General features: G+C 53.1%; 5 protein-coding genes across 5 annotated transcripts; 2 read left to right on the forward strand and 3 right to left on the reverse strand.

Annotated features, from left to right (window-relative positions):
• Positions 1-993: 993 nt before the first annotated feature.
• CBS2 (Cytochrome B translational activator protein cbs2) lies at positions 994-2,702 on the forward strand (the record flags this gene model as incomplete). The annotated part of the gene is made up of 5 exons (XM_049344253.1): positions 994-1,035; positions 1,108-1,164; positions 1,227-1,320; positions 1,373-1,510; positions 1,558-2,702. The coding sequence occupies 5 exons, from the start codon at positions 994-996 to the stop codon at positions 2,700-2,702; spliced, it is 1,476 nt and encodes a 491-aa protein (XP_049198688.1).
• A 1,063-nt stretch (positions 2,703-3,765) lies between these two features.
• Positions 3,766-5,931, reverse strand: J4E93_006339 (uncharacterized protein; the record flags this gene model as incomplete). The annotated part of the gene is made up of 1 exon (XM_049344254.1): positions 3,766-5,931. The coding sequence occupies one exon, from the start codon at positions 5,929-5,931 to the stop codon at positions 3,766-3,768; it is 2,166 nt and encodes a 721-aa protein (XP_049198689.1).
• Positions 5,932-6,334: 403 nt separating this feature from the next.
• On the reverse strand, positions 6,335-7,429 carry J4E93_006340 (uncharacterized protein; the record flags this gene model as incomplete). Its single annotated transcript, XM_049344255.1, has 1 exon — positions 6,335-7,429. One exon carries the CDS (start codon positions 7,427-7,429, stop codon positions 6,335-6,337), a length of 1,095 nt encoding a protein of 364 aa, XP_049198690.1.
• A 197-nt stretch (positions 7,430-7,626) lies between these two features.
• Positions 7,627-8,436, forward strand: J4E93_006341 (uncharacterized protein; the record flags this gene model as incomplete). The annotated part of the gene is made up of 3 exons (XM_049344256.1): positions 7,627-7,707; positions 7,763-7,845; positions 7,896-8,436. 3 exons carry the CDS (start codon positions 7,627-7,629, stop codon positions 8,434-8,436), a joined length of 705 nt encoding a protein of 234 aa, XP_049198691.1.
• Positions 8,437-9,555: 1,119 nt separating this feature from the next.
• Positions 9,556-13,704, reverse strand: J4E93_006342 (uncharacterized protein; the record flags this gene model as incomplete). Its single annotated transcript, XM_049344257.1, has 2 exons — positions 9,556-9,982; positions 10,034-13,704. 2 exons carry the CDS (start codon positions 13,702-13,704, stop codon positions 9,556-9,558), a joined length of 4,098 nt encoding a protein of 1,365 aa, XP_049198692.1.
• Between the last annotated feature and the right edge of the window lie 130 nt (positions 13,705-13,834).

Below are 13,834 nucleotides of genomic sequence, written 5' to 3' on the forward strand. Positions count from 1 at the left end.
GCAATGTCCTTAATCCATGCTCAGAAGTTCTTACGATCTCAGAGACTGGGTGCAGGCTGCCACCTGTCTTTCGTGCACGAAGTCCGAGACCGCACGTCGAAGACACTTGTCAGAAATCCATCACAGTCTGCGTATGAAGGAGCTGCCAGGTGGTACTGTCGTGAGTCCATCAGGGTCTCTCTGAGGGCCAGGGTAGAAGTGAGTGGAAAGCTTGTGTCACAGCCGTGTTATCTAGCAGGAGCAAAACCTAGTTCCGCGTTCGGCTTCTCGATTAGCAATTGTGCATGCTGAGAATTAAAGTGAACGTCTCTCGCTTCGCCTGCGTATGTGAAGGTGTAGAGTCAATATAGTCGACGTCATACTGAGGTGTGGCACATCCATGGTGAGTAATTCGTATGAGCAACAACAAGACGTGATGACAACAACGATTACATTGGAATGCTACATACAAGGCGACGACAGCGGAACTGAGTGGAAGCACTATACATTTCGTGCTCCATACCGTACCGCGCCGGACACAGCACAGCAGCATCAACAGACGCTTCCTACGTAACGAGCCGATCATAGTTTTTTTCGTCCCCCTAGGTGGTGGGTGCCGGGGCGTGTCAACAGCTCCCACATCGGCCAGCTTGCGCCAGCCAAGTGAGGATGCAGCTGAATTGAAAGCAGTCATATCATCTCGGGTTTAGTTACGTGAAGAAAAGAAGAGAGGTCGCGAGACGGAAGCGTCGATATTTTACCGCCGGAGAACGGAGAAACGGCGCCGAGGCCACGACCCCTGCCAGTGCCGCCCTAGTCCGTGATTAAGCGGGCCCATCGTTTCGTTGCCTCATTGAGACTACGAGTCCGGCTGCCATCGAGCACGTTTATAAGGTCGCGCCACGCTTCCACTGTGTATACCAGATCGACTCAACATGGCGAACCTCAGAGCAGCCTGCAGAGTGCCTTTGCGCCAGCTCACCTCCCGCTCCACCGCCTCAATTGCCACCAACCATGCAAGAATACAGACACAACAATGGCGGGGCTATGCGACAAGTATGGATGCGCAGCAAAAGGTGCAGCTTATGATAGCAGGATGAAGCGGGCAGAAATACTGACAATAGGCAGATCCTCTCCCAAGATCTTGAACAAGCCGATCCCACCGTCTACCAAATCATCAACAGGGTTCGTTGCCACATACCCGAGTCGCAGATACGAAGACGAAGCTCACAGTAGTTCTATTGTAGGAGAAGAACCGCCAGAAGCACTTCATAAACCTCATCCCCTCGGAGAACTTCACATCGCAAGCTGTGCTCGATGCGCTCGGCAGTGTGATGCAGAGTACGTTGTGCGCATCCTCGCACCACAGCCCAAAGCTGACATGGCGCCACAGACAAGTACTCGGAAGGATACCCAGGCGCACGATACTACGGAGGAAACGAGCACATCGACGAGGCCGAGCGCCTATGTCAGCAAAGAGCACTCAAGGCATTCGGTTTGAGCCCTGAAGAATGGGGTGTCAATGTCCAGCGTGAGTCAGTCGACAAAACTGCTAAACTTTCTTCTAACACGATACAGCCCTATCTGGATCACCCGCAAACCTCTACGCCTACTCCGCCGTCCTCAACACCCACGACCGTATCCTCAGTCTCGATCTACCCCACGGAGGCCATCTGTCGCACGGATACCAAACACCCACCAAGAAGATCTCCGCCGTGTCCAAATACTACGAGACTCTCCCATACAGGCTGAATGAGAAGACCGGCATCATCGACTATGAGAAGATGTCGGAACTGGCTCACCTGTACAGGCCAAAGGTCATCGTTGCGGGCACATCAGCATACAGTCGGTTGATCGAGTACGAGCGCATGCGAAAGCTGGCAGACGATGTTGGCGCATACCTCCTCTCCGATATGGCTCACATTTCAGGTCTCGTTGCCGCCGGCGTCATTCCCTCTCCGTTCCCCCACTCCGATATCGTCACCACCACTACACACAAGTCGCTGCGAGGCCCGCGAGGCGCCATGATCTTCTACCGCAAGGGCGTACGGAAGGTCGACAAGAAGGGCAAGGAGGAGATGTATGACCTGGAGGGCCCTATAAATGCATCGGTGTTCCCAGGACACCAGGGAGGACCCCACAACCACACCATCACTGCTCTGGCTGTAGCTCTGCAACAAGCCTCAACCAAAGAGTTCAAGGACTACCAACAACAGGTTCTTGATAACGCCAAGTCACTCGCACAGCGTCTCGGCGACTCAAAGGAGAACGGCGGCCTCGGCTACAACATCGTCTCGGGCGGCACTGACAACCATCTTGTCCTTGTCGATCTCAAGGACCGCGGCGTAGACGGCGCACGAGTAGAGCGCATTCTCGAGCTTGTCGGCGTCGCGTCGAACAAGAACACCGTCCCCGGTGACAAGTCCGCCATGAAGCCTGGTGGTCTGCGTCTCGGAACTCCTGCCATGACAACTCGTGGCTTCCAGACCGAGGACTTCAAGCGTGTGGCTGACGTCGTCCACCGCGCCGTCGGAATTACTCAGAAGCTCGACAAGGACGCCAAGAAGAAGGCGGAAGACACTGGTCGCAAGAACCCCGCCAGTGTAGCCGCGTTCAAGGAGTACGTTGGTGAAGGCGAGGACATCACCGAGATCATCGAGCTCAAGAAGGAGGTTGAGGACTGGGTATCTACATTTGCGCTGCCTTGGGACAAGGCGCAATGATGACGAACAATATGATGAAAATATATGCCTTGTAGCAGGGTTTCGGCGTTCGAGGTGAAGGAGGGCAATTTTATGTATATATGATAAGCTTCTTTTCACGGCTACGAGAACAATAGCTCGCTTGCCTCCACCACCGATCCACCCTCACCACACTTCCATAACCATTGTGCGTTTCTCTTCTCATCGATCTATTTGAGTGCTTCTTGAGATTATGCTATCCCTTGATTATTCTATTCTTTCCAGTCCTTATTCTGCCTCCTCGCACCACAGTCCTTACCGACATATTCCACCCAAGCAGAGACCACACATCCTCATTACTCTGCAGAGTTGACACCATCATTATGCTTATCATCACTGTTCTCGCGCTCTTCGTCTTCATGAATCATACCGGCGGCGCATTGGTACTCGCCCAAGATGCTACCACGGCGCGTACATCTACACTCACCACGCCCATCTTCATCTACCTCACTCAGCCCTCCGATACCCCAATCGAGGCGATGTCACCCACAACCTTCACCACTGCGATGGAGCCCACTCCGACGACCATAGAAGCAGAGCACTACACCCTTACGCTCACACTCATCTCAATATCCTCGACTGCACCAACAGCAAACCCTACAGAATCCACCACCATCAACGCCTTCGGAGAACCAACCGATCTCCCCCCAGAACACCATGATTGGGTCGTAGGCGTAACAGTCTCTCTTCTATGCTACGACTTTCTCATCATGGTAGCGTTCGCATGGTGTTGGGTCATGGGCTGGTTCTGGTGGTGGAGGAAGGTCGATAGAGGGAACGGGCAGATGGACGGGGAAAGGAACATGGAGTGGTGGGGAAGGAGGGCGGAGATGGATGAGAATATGGAGAGGGAGATGCGGAGGTTGGGTATGGTGTGATATATTTGACAATCAAGAAGGAGTTGGAGATTGGGAACGATTTTGGAAGAGGTGGACCTATATCATTACTCTGAAATCATCATTATATCCGACGAACCAAGCGTCAGATCGCTATACCATACACATAAACCCGCTCCATCTCCATTTCCACCTCCATCTCTAACCACCTACCCATGCATAGTCTGCCCACCGGGCCCCCTCTCCCAAAACTCCAACGTAAGCGCAGCAAGAAAACAAGGAATCTCCTTCCTGCCCTCAACCCAATACACAATCTGATCGCGTATCTCGCCCGCAAACACACTCTGCTCTCCACCGGATACCTTCATCGTTCCGTTCTCGCCATCAAACACTATACTGTTCTCTCCATCCTCGTCCGCTTGTTTGAACATGCTGGTCACCTTGACACGCCCGTTGGGCATGAAATCCAACTTCCAGCCTAGGATGGAAGCGACGGCTTCTCTGAACTCGAGGGATTTGGCGGCCCAGATTTGTTTGAGACGCTTGATTTTCTTCTCGGAGGAGGCGAGCTGGGTTTTTATTTCTTCGAGCTCGTCTCGGGCGGCGTCGAGGGTGGCTGCGGGGACGGTGGAGGGGGGTGTCATTTGGTTCTCCAGCTGGTCGATGAGTTGGGCGTTGGCTTCGCGGAGATTGCGTACGGTGCTCAGTTTGAGGGCTTCGGCGTCGGCCGTGGGGTTGGATTTGAGCTCTAGAACGCGTGTTCGTGAGGATTCTTTTAGCTTCTTCAGCTGCGAGTGCTGGGCTTTGTATTCGGATTCGACAAGCTTCTGCTTCTTTTGTAGGGCGTGGAGGTCGTCTTGTAGTTGGCGGTTTTTCCGACGTAGTTCGCCTACGCGTTCGTCATTCTCTTCTGTATCGAGAGCGCGCTTCTGGCCTGTTGTCGCAGGCGCAGGTTTCTCCAGGTTATTGAACTCTTGTTGTAGAGTATCGACCTCTTTGCGATATTGGTCGACGAGATCTTCAAGCTCCTTTATGCGCTCGGACTTCGCAGCATCGAATGTGTCGGGCTGCATTTCACGCTCTTCGTCGTCGAAAGCTTTGACTTGAGCACGCAGGAAGTCGACTTCCTTGGTTGCAAGAGCCTTCTGTCGTTCGAGACGCGCTCGTACCTTTGAATCGGCACTGTTCGTCGCAGCGGTGTTTCCGGCGGCCTTGAGTTGCTGAATTTCCGCTTGTAGTTTGGCCTTCTCCTCTTCGAGTGCTTGTATGGTAGCGTCCTTGACAGTGAGTTCAGGCTTGATCTCGCCCAGCCTGTTGAGAAGATCGGTCCTCTCAATGCGCTCTTGGATGAAGGCTCGCGCGAGGTCTTGAGGTGTCTCGAAGAGTACTTCGCCGTGTATCTCTGCTTCGGCCTCGAGATATGATGTCCATGAGTCGCGCTCTTCTTCCAGGACCTGCTTCCTCAGCTCTGCCTCTCCCAACTGCCGTTCTAAGTCATCCATCATGCGCAGCTTTGTCTGCAGTGACCTCTTCTCCTCCTCGACCACCTCAATCGCCTTGTGTTGCTTCCGGTACTGCTTAAGCTCAGCATTCTGCTCCCTCGTCAGGGTCTCCAGCTTCTTGATGTGTGCGACTTGATCGGAGAGTTCCCTTTTGATGACAGCCAGTGTTTCGGCGTCTCCTGTAATGGCCTTCAGGCGCAAGACCTCAGCCTCCATCTGGCCGACTTCCTCCTCCTTCTGCGCAAGCTTCTTCTGTGACGTTTGTAGAGCATTGACCTTGGCTTGTAGATCTGCGTGCATCTCCTCCACACTCTCCTTCAGCGCCTTGTGCTCTGTTTGTAGGGTGTTGTATCTGTGCTCGTTCTGCCGTTGCGACGTCGACAACTCCTCCTTGACCTCGTCGTATTCCTCTTGTAGCGATTGCGCCCTCTCTTGACTCTCCCGCAATCGCCGTTCGAGCGCTTGCCGCTCGTTCGCAGCCTTTGTCTGTGCCTCGGCCATCTCCTTGGTCAGCGCATCGTACTTCTTCGCGGTCATGCTGTTCGACGCCTCGACCTGTTGCGCTTTGCGAAAGTCGGCATCGGCGCGGTTCTGGGCGTCGCGGAGTTCTTGCGCATGCTCCAACTTCATCATCTCCTTTTCTTGTTTCGCGGTTTCGAGCTCATACCGCACCGTGTTGAGTTGGGCGCGGAGATCTTCATTGATCGGATCCGAAGGCACGATCGTGTGCGGCGCATTTTGGGAGGCTCGTAGTGTGGTTCGAAAGGTTTCGCGCAAAGGTTCTCGTTTGGCAGTCGCAGGCGCGGGCGCAGGCTCCTCCTCCTCGCCGGTGAGGAAGTTGAAGGAAGGCTGTGTCGTGTTGCGCACCGCCATGGCAGGAGCGACTCCGCGTTGGTTTGTTTGTTGTGTCGGGACGGGTAAGGAGCGTATATAGTCGTGGTTCAGATGTGGAGGCGGCGATTATGCCATTACTGTTGGCGGGTAGTGTTCTTTCCTCGCGACACGGCGCAGATTCGAGGCGTGTGGTGGGTAATTGGTCGTTCTTGTTGTCGCAAAGCACCGTGTCTGGGGTTCACGGCGCCGTTCGGGCAAGGCCGCCTCAGGCCTAGCGCGTGAGCCCTGCAAGTGCGTCTGGCGCGCAAGCACGTGGCTTTCACTCTACACAAGTCACGTCATAACTCAAGCACATTGCAAAAAAGTTAAGTCATCGTTCTAGATTCAAGGCCATTAATGATACAACTGCGGCTGCGTCGTGAGTTGGAGAGTCAACTACTTCCTACTCCCGTACACCCGCCCACGCTTTCGAAAAGACATCGCTTTCGCCATCTCTCCAGCCCCACGCGACACAGTAATGCCGGAGCAGCATTTCCAGCTCCTCCAGTTCATCTAGAAATTCCAAGCCAGCGATGCGCTCCTTCTCCTCGTCGTCGATCCACTTTCGCCAAATAGTACTTGTGTCCGCGACCTTTGCCCCGTTTGTCAAGCCATAGCCCTGAAGGCGTGCACGTTGGTCGCCCAACTCAGGATACGCTATCAATGTATGAAGGTGAATGTTGCGGGACTGGAGGTTCGAGATCATCGTGCGACCGAAAGCATCTTGGGGTAGGATGGGCTCGTAGAGAATGAGAGACGCAGGCGTCGCAGGTTGTAGGTAGTGTGTGAGCAGTGATGACACTATTGATTTCACTATCGAGGGCTGCAGGTAGACCAGACACATCTCTGACAGGATCAACGTAGGTATGCTCGGATCCAGGTTCGGAATCTGAGGTAGGGGCTTCTCGTCCGACGGGTCGGCCAGAGTACGTAGGTCGAGCGCATGGATGTTGTACGTGTCTGAGTGGTAGGAGGCTGAAGTTGACGGTATGTGCAGCAGCTTTCGGTAAAGCAGCGGTTGTCTCTGTATGGTGGCTATCTTGGCGAGCGTATTCGAAGGGAAGTCAATTTCGTGATATACGAGGCGCGTTTGAGGGTATAGGTCGAGGAGGCGGAAGAATCGCGTGTCGGTGCCAGCACCTAGAGAGATGATCTGCTTCGCCGACGACGGGTAGGTGACGAGGAACTTGGCGACGAGAAGGTCGATGGCCGAGGTGCGGACATAAGTGCCTCTGTTGAGCAACGGCAGCTTCCTCGTTGTCTGTTGCGTCGCGAACAACTTCGCATATGGGTCGTGGAGATAACCAAGCTCTACACAGCTCACCCTGCTCCCCGCCGCATCTTGATCAGTCCCCTTGACGGCATCGTCGAGAACTTGGGCCCTTGTTTCACTTGAGCCCCCAAGACCACCTCTTCCACGTCCTCTACCCCTTGATGCTCCGCCGCGGCCTGTTCCGAGAAGAGTTCGTAGGTTGGGGATTTCGTTTGAGGAGGCCATGTCCAAGTTCGAGATGGGCGGAAGTGGTGGGGTTCCAAGCTCCAGGTCCGCCCGCTAGGGCTGCACGCCAAGCCTCTCGCCCGGCCTGCCTTTGGAACTTCTGGAGATTTCTTTGACGCGCCCGTCTTCACTCACCCGTTGCGCCGACACCACCACCCGACACTCGTTCCCCCGCATCAACGTTAGCGACCGCAAGCATGGAAGGCGAAAAGTACAGCGCGTCTCTGATTCGCCTGTGGAGGGTCTGGCGGACAACCAAGGAGATGATGAACGACCGGGTGCGTTGCACATGCGCTTGAAGGGATCACGGACTGCGCGCTGACTCTACCAAAGGGCTACATGATTGTTGAAGATGATATGACCATGTCACTCGAGGAGTTCTCAAGGAGATATGCGCGCGAAGACGGAGAGCCTGAGTATGCGCCAACCATAGCCATGTCCAGGCCGCAGTACTGACCCTAACCAGCCGCTCGCGCCTCAACTTCTCCTGCCAGCCCTCCGAAGACATGCTCCGAAGGTATACCGATGCCCCGACCAAGAAGAACCCCGAGCCCCAGCCCAACATCGGCACCATCTGGATCGAGTTCAACGCCGACGAGAACGTTGGAATGAAGCAACTGCGCGACTACATGTCCCATCTTGTCAACGGCTCCTTCCACTCCGGAATCATGGTTACCGTAAAGCCCATGACGGGTATGGCCCTTCGACTCCTCCGCGGCGCAACAAGCATCACCGACGGTCCCAAGGGCGGTGTAGAGGTCTTTGTCGAGCAAGATCTACTGGTCAACATCACAAAGCACGAGTTGGTGCCCAAGCACGTCCTGCTGAGTGACGAGGAGAAGCAGCAGTTGCTCCAGCGATACCGCTTGAAGCAGACACAGCTTCCCAGAATTCAGTCCACGGACCCAGTCGCCAAGTACCTTGGTCTGAGGAGAGGTTCCGTCGTCAAGATTATCCGAAAGTCAGAAACAGCCGGTCGATACGCCAGTTACCGATGGGTCATATAAGCGTTCAGGCCGAAGGGTAGATTACGAGAGAGAAACGTTCGAGTACAGCGTGCTATACAAGCGAATGCGCGCATGCGTAATACCTCCAGCCGCGTCAAGGCCTTCAGATTGGAGTAGGCACCAAGACCGGTGTAGCATTGGGCGAGGCGTTTGGCGATGGAAAAGGGTCTGGTTTTTGACACCATTATTGTACTATCCGAGAGCAAGGAAAGCCAGGGACGAACGAATCAAAGTTTCAAGTCTTCATTTTCATAAAGTGCCATGTTTTGGTGCAGAACCCTTTGTCCATCCCTCACACCAATAAGACAGGGTCAACTACGCCACAGCCATCCGCGTCACCATATGACTTCCTTCCATACCACGCCGCATCCACACATACCCGATATACCCTTAGTCCCCTCCTACCCGCTCCTATTCCCAGCCCAACCTTCCCATCCAAGTAACTCGCTCTGAAAACCATTGAAATCTGTGACCCAGCATTACCCTCATCGGTGAACTAGCCCCATCGACTATGAAAAGACGCATCATCCTATTCCGGTACCTGCTAGTTGCGCATACGGGTAGCGCGGCCGCTTGGGTAGCTTTTGTACCGTTCAAGTCACCGTTCAGAGGACGAGTGGAGAGCTGACTTGGCTTGGCCGGGATACGGGAGCCTATGTGTACGGATGTTGTTTACCGGTAAGCGTGGGGTTTGGTGGTGGTGGTGGTTCTGCTGAGCGTAAGCATGGTGAGCTAGGGCTGAGGCTGATGGGCTGAGGGACTGGGGTAGACGAATATCGCTAACTTTACATGTCGCTCGCCGGATTGGGAACATGGTAGTTCCATAGTGGTAGTAGTGCTTACTGTTATTACGTCGCAATAGCAGCGCAGAGGTAGGTGTACTGGAAAGATGAAGCCATTGATTCTGATAGGCAATTCCCGCAACCCTAGAGGTTACGCGTGAAGCGCCGATGTGGGATATGATATGAACTACAGTGCGCGCCCTGCTAACGTGAAAAACTGTATGCGTACATGCTACAAGTACTATGCTGGGGTATAACAGGAAAGCTGTCTGTAAACAAGACACGAAATAAAGTTCAAACATCGCCGCAAACGCTCGCCTGCTGTACATATGCCCCATCAGGGCTCGTCGTCCTCCTGCTCGAACGTCTCGGAAAAGTTGATCAACGAAGTAAACTTCTCCGTTGAGTCTTCAACGTCCATCGTTCTTCGCTTGGCTTCATCTGCTAGCCAGCTCAGCGGCACCAGTATCATGTCGCCCTTGCTGTTCTTGACTAGCTTTGTCTTCTCCCTCTTTGTAGAAGACGGTTCTGGCAGTCTAGTTGTGGCGTCCATGGTGGTGATTGCGTCGCTGCGTCTATGCCTGTGCTCGAGGATATCCACATCTATGGTACGTTGCGCGATAACATGGTAAATATGCACCTTCTTCTGCTGGCCATAGCGACGACTTCGAGCGATAGCTTGTGCCATGGCTGAGTCGTACTCGTATTGGGTCTTTGTCAAAAAGGGTGAGACAAAGATGACATGGTTGGCAACAGTGAGATTGCTGTAGATAGTCAGTACAAGGGAGCTGTGCATGGAAAGAAGAAGGACTTACACGCCAGCTGCAGACTCGCTTCCCAGATTGAGTATGATCAGCTTCTTCCTCTTCTTCACATCGGTGTTCGTCTTGAAGTCCTCCATGAGCTTCGCTGCTGACGCCTTGTGTCGGTTCCGGCCTGGAGAGTGGTATGATATCTCGTAGTGGTCAAGCACTGTCTCCAAGATACCGATGATCTCTTCGTTTGGCGCGAAAACAATGCCTTGATCGTCCTCTGGAATATCCAGAATCAGCTGAGCGATAGCCTCAAGCTTGTTGCCGAAGCCTTGTCCCTCATTCTGGCCTTTGCTGGAGCCCAGATCGGCCATTCGGATCAGGCTACTCTCGTTCGCATGGGAGTTGCAGCCGGGGTGAATGCAGGCCTCGTCATCGATTCGTGACCCAAGACACTCTTTGCATGCAGTATGCCCGCAATTTGGTATCAGAAAGAGCAATCGGGGGTCAGCTATGCCGTTACAGCTCGGCGAACTGCAGCGAACAGGTTCTTCGTCGCGCCGTATGAGCTTTAGATGATCGCGGATCGAAACGACGAAGCGCCTCGATCTTGCTCTATGTGCTAGTTCCAGAGAAGTATCTCGGAGCTGTGACAGTTCCTGCTTGATCAAGCGCTCGCGCTGAACTTTAGACATGCCTGAGACGTCAGTCAGCCCAGGTCTAGGCGTCTTCTGTGCTTCCTTAATCAAGCTGCGAACAATCTGGCTGGACTCATCATCCCCAAGCCAATTGTACTGGGAGATGTCCTTCTTGAAATGCCCATAAAGGTCTCTGATTGTCGCCTCAGTACCGTGAGACTTCTTCATGAAGCCCTCGAACTTGGCGAGCAATTTCATCAGTTCCTTCTTAGTGTTGCGTAGTTGTTGCGACCTTTTCTCGATTAATAGCTCGAGCGCAGATCTGCCTTCCTCAGTCTCGAAGAGCAATGCACACCTTAGTAACGCTTCTTCGGCACTGGCGGAATTTTCTAGGCTGTCGTTCAACCTGGTACTCCTATCTGAGCCTGACTTCTTGTTGAGTTTCTTGATCTGCATTCTTTGAGAAATGAGATATTGGGAGAGCTCTAAGTAGACTGCATGATGGGCAGCATCCAGGTCCACCGATAAGAGCTTTTCTGAGCAGTCAATGTGCTGAAGCTCGGCTTCGTTCTGTCTCACGAAGTCATCGAGAAATTCCTGTGCCCGTCGATGTCTCGCTACGTGCCATTGTCTTGACATGACTTCCGTTTGCGACAAGAAGCTTTCAACGTCAGTCTGATCAAGCTTTGTCATTTTCTCCACGGAAGTCGTAACCAAACCGTCGCCACAGAAATAACGGCCAAGTTTGACTCCTAAGAAAGATGCCAGCTGGTTGACGTCAGAGAAGTTGGCTAAGGCTGGCGTGCCCGATAGGACCCAGCGTTTGTGAGCAGAGATTTGCTTAATACTCGTCGCAATGAAGTTGCTCCCAATTTTGTTGGTATCATTGAGATAGTGGTACTCATCGACGATAATTCGATTGAAGCGAAAGAGATGTAGCAGTGGTGTCAGGTGTGATGGGCTGTCTTGTCTTGTTTTGGTGACACTTTTCGCCTTCGCGTTATTCGAGGAAACCGACTTCGTCTTCATGTTGCTAAACGACTGGTACGCGCTACCATGCTGAATGCTGATGGGCAGGGTCGCCTGGAATTCGCGATGCTGAAGCCGTTCGTTCATTAGCTCCTTCGTCACCCGTTGGAATTCGTTGTATGGATGATGCTGGTACACTTCCAACTGACTTGGTATCTCACCAACAGCTCTCTTCATCCAACAATTGAAAGCACGTCGACTGGTCATAATGGGCTCAGGCAGTGCGGCGAACTTTGCTAGCTCTGAGATGTAAGCTTCATCAGCGAACAACGTCCACGACACTACGATGACTTTGCTTCGGTGAAGGTCGTCGACAGTGAGGCTCTTCAGCTGGCTACAGCTTTCGATGACAAGAACGTCGTACTCTTCATACTTCTTTGAGCCTAGAAACTTCTCCAGCTCTGTGTTCCACTGCTCCGTGATGTGCGGCGGGCAGACAACAAGCGTGGCTGCTGAATCCAAGAGTTGAGGTTGTTCACACGCCAGATCTTGATTGCGCCCAAGAAGCTTTTCCGGTGAGAATTGATCGAATTCACTTTGGATGAGCCCGATACTGGCGACGGTCTTGCCGAATGACGGTTGATCTGCAAGCACACCACCGCGGACAGTTTGCTCCATCTCGACCCGAGCCTCTGCTCTCCAGCCCAGACCGGGGTGAATCGACTCTTCGGTTTCGCAGATAGCGATTGCTCTGCCTAGCTCTTGACTCAACATCCATGAGACAGTTTTCAACTGGGCACCCCGCAAGTAGTTCGGCAGAATGGCGAGAGACGACTGGGTATCGCTCACGTTGCTTTGCAAGCGAAATTTTGCGAAAGATTGAGGAGGTAAGTCGGCATGGTCTGTAATCAGCCTCCAGGCTGTGGTTATAGATGTAGACTTTGGAAGTCTCCCTTTGGCACGATGCACCAAAGACATGACATCGACGCCAACCCGAACGCGTGTCCCTGTCGCGTCACTAGATGCTTCAAGCTGGAATATCGCAGGGCGCTGCTTGATGGCGCGCTCGAATGTGGCAGCGGCTTGACGATCTTCGTGTGCCATCGCTACGCCTTTCTCATCTACGCTCCATAAAATGTTCGGATAAGATGGCGCGCAAGAGCAGTGTTCGAGCGACTCCGAATGTGTAGGCTGCCATGAGGAGCATTTCGGTAGTCTCTTAGCGCATTCCAAGGCCCATGAGTAGTCTGCAAAATCCTGGACGGGGAATTGGTCGTGGAGGAAGACATCGAGGCAAGTGAGCGCCTGAGAGCAACTTGGCAAGCCGATCTTAACGAGACGATCTTCCTCGAGGAATCCAACCTCCAATGGTACACCTGCTGATTCTAGTTGCATCGAGACGGAAACCCAAATGTCCTGAATCGTGGTAGTAATAGCGTGCACACAGCCGTCCTTTACATGCCAAGGTCGCCAGGCTGGATCCACCTGAGCAAGGGTGATACGGCTATCCCCATAATGCTTCCGAGTATTGTCTTGGCTGAAAACAAAGCTGTCACGATCTGATCGACCAATGGGATTGGGATCAAGAAACAAGTACATGCTGTCTGAATCCATCGACCTTTTATAGAGGCTGGCCGACGCAGTTCCACAGTGCGGTTGATACTCGTAATCGCCGATAATGGCCGCCAACTCTTGATGATCGCCCAGGATCTTGATGGTCTTTGGTACGGTCTCTTCCTTGAAATCCACAAGACCAAGTCGACTCCTCCAAGAGCTAAATTTCTCAACCGAGCCGCTAATTTTGAAAGTATGGTCCTTGGTGTAGGGTATGCGTATTTTCCACTCGACGTCGAAGACAGTATTGGTGGTGGCACTATGTGCGATCGGATTGCGAAAGAATTCGCGCAAGGAGCTGTTGCCAGGGAGATCCGGTGGACATTTGACGAATAATGACCATCGAATATCGGAGCCGACCTTCAGCTCAATCGTGGCACTAGGCGAGCTGTATGTGATCTTCCACTCATTGTACTCTCTGGAGAATTCACCCATACAGAAATACTGTAAGCTCAGCTGCGCTTCCAATATAACGGTCAGATACTCGCTCAAGATCGGGTCTTTTGAGCCCATCTTGGCAGCCAGATGAGGGATGTTAGGGAAGGCATCCAACTTCAGTCGTGGAGGCAACCTGGATCTCCACCGCCTGATGAATTCGTCAGGCGGCGGCTTTCGACGACTTGGCAAGACCGTTTCTTTATAA

The sequence above is a fragment of the Alternaria ventricosa genome, assembly GCF_023758065.1.
Source record: "Alternaria ventricosa strain BMP 2768 chromosome Unknown scaffold_10, whole genome shotgun sequence".
Lineage (NCBI taxonomy): Eukaryota > Fungi > Ascomycota > Dothideomycetes > Pleosporales > Pleosporaceae > Alternaria > Alternaria ventricosa.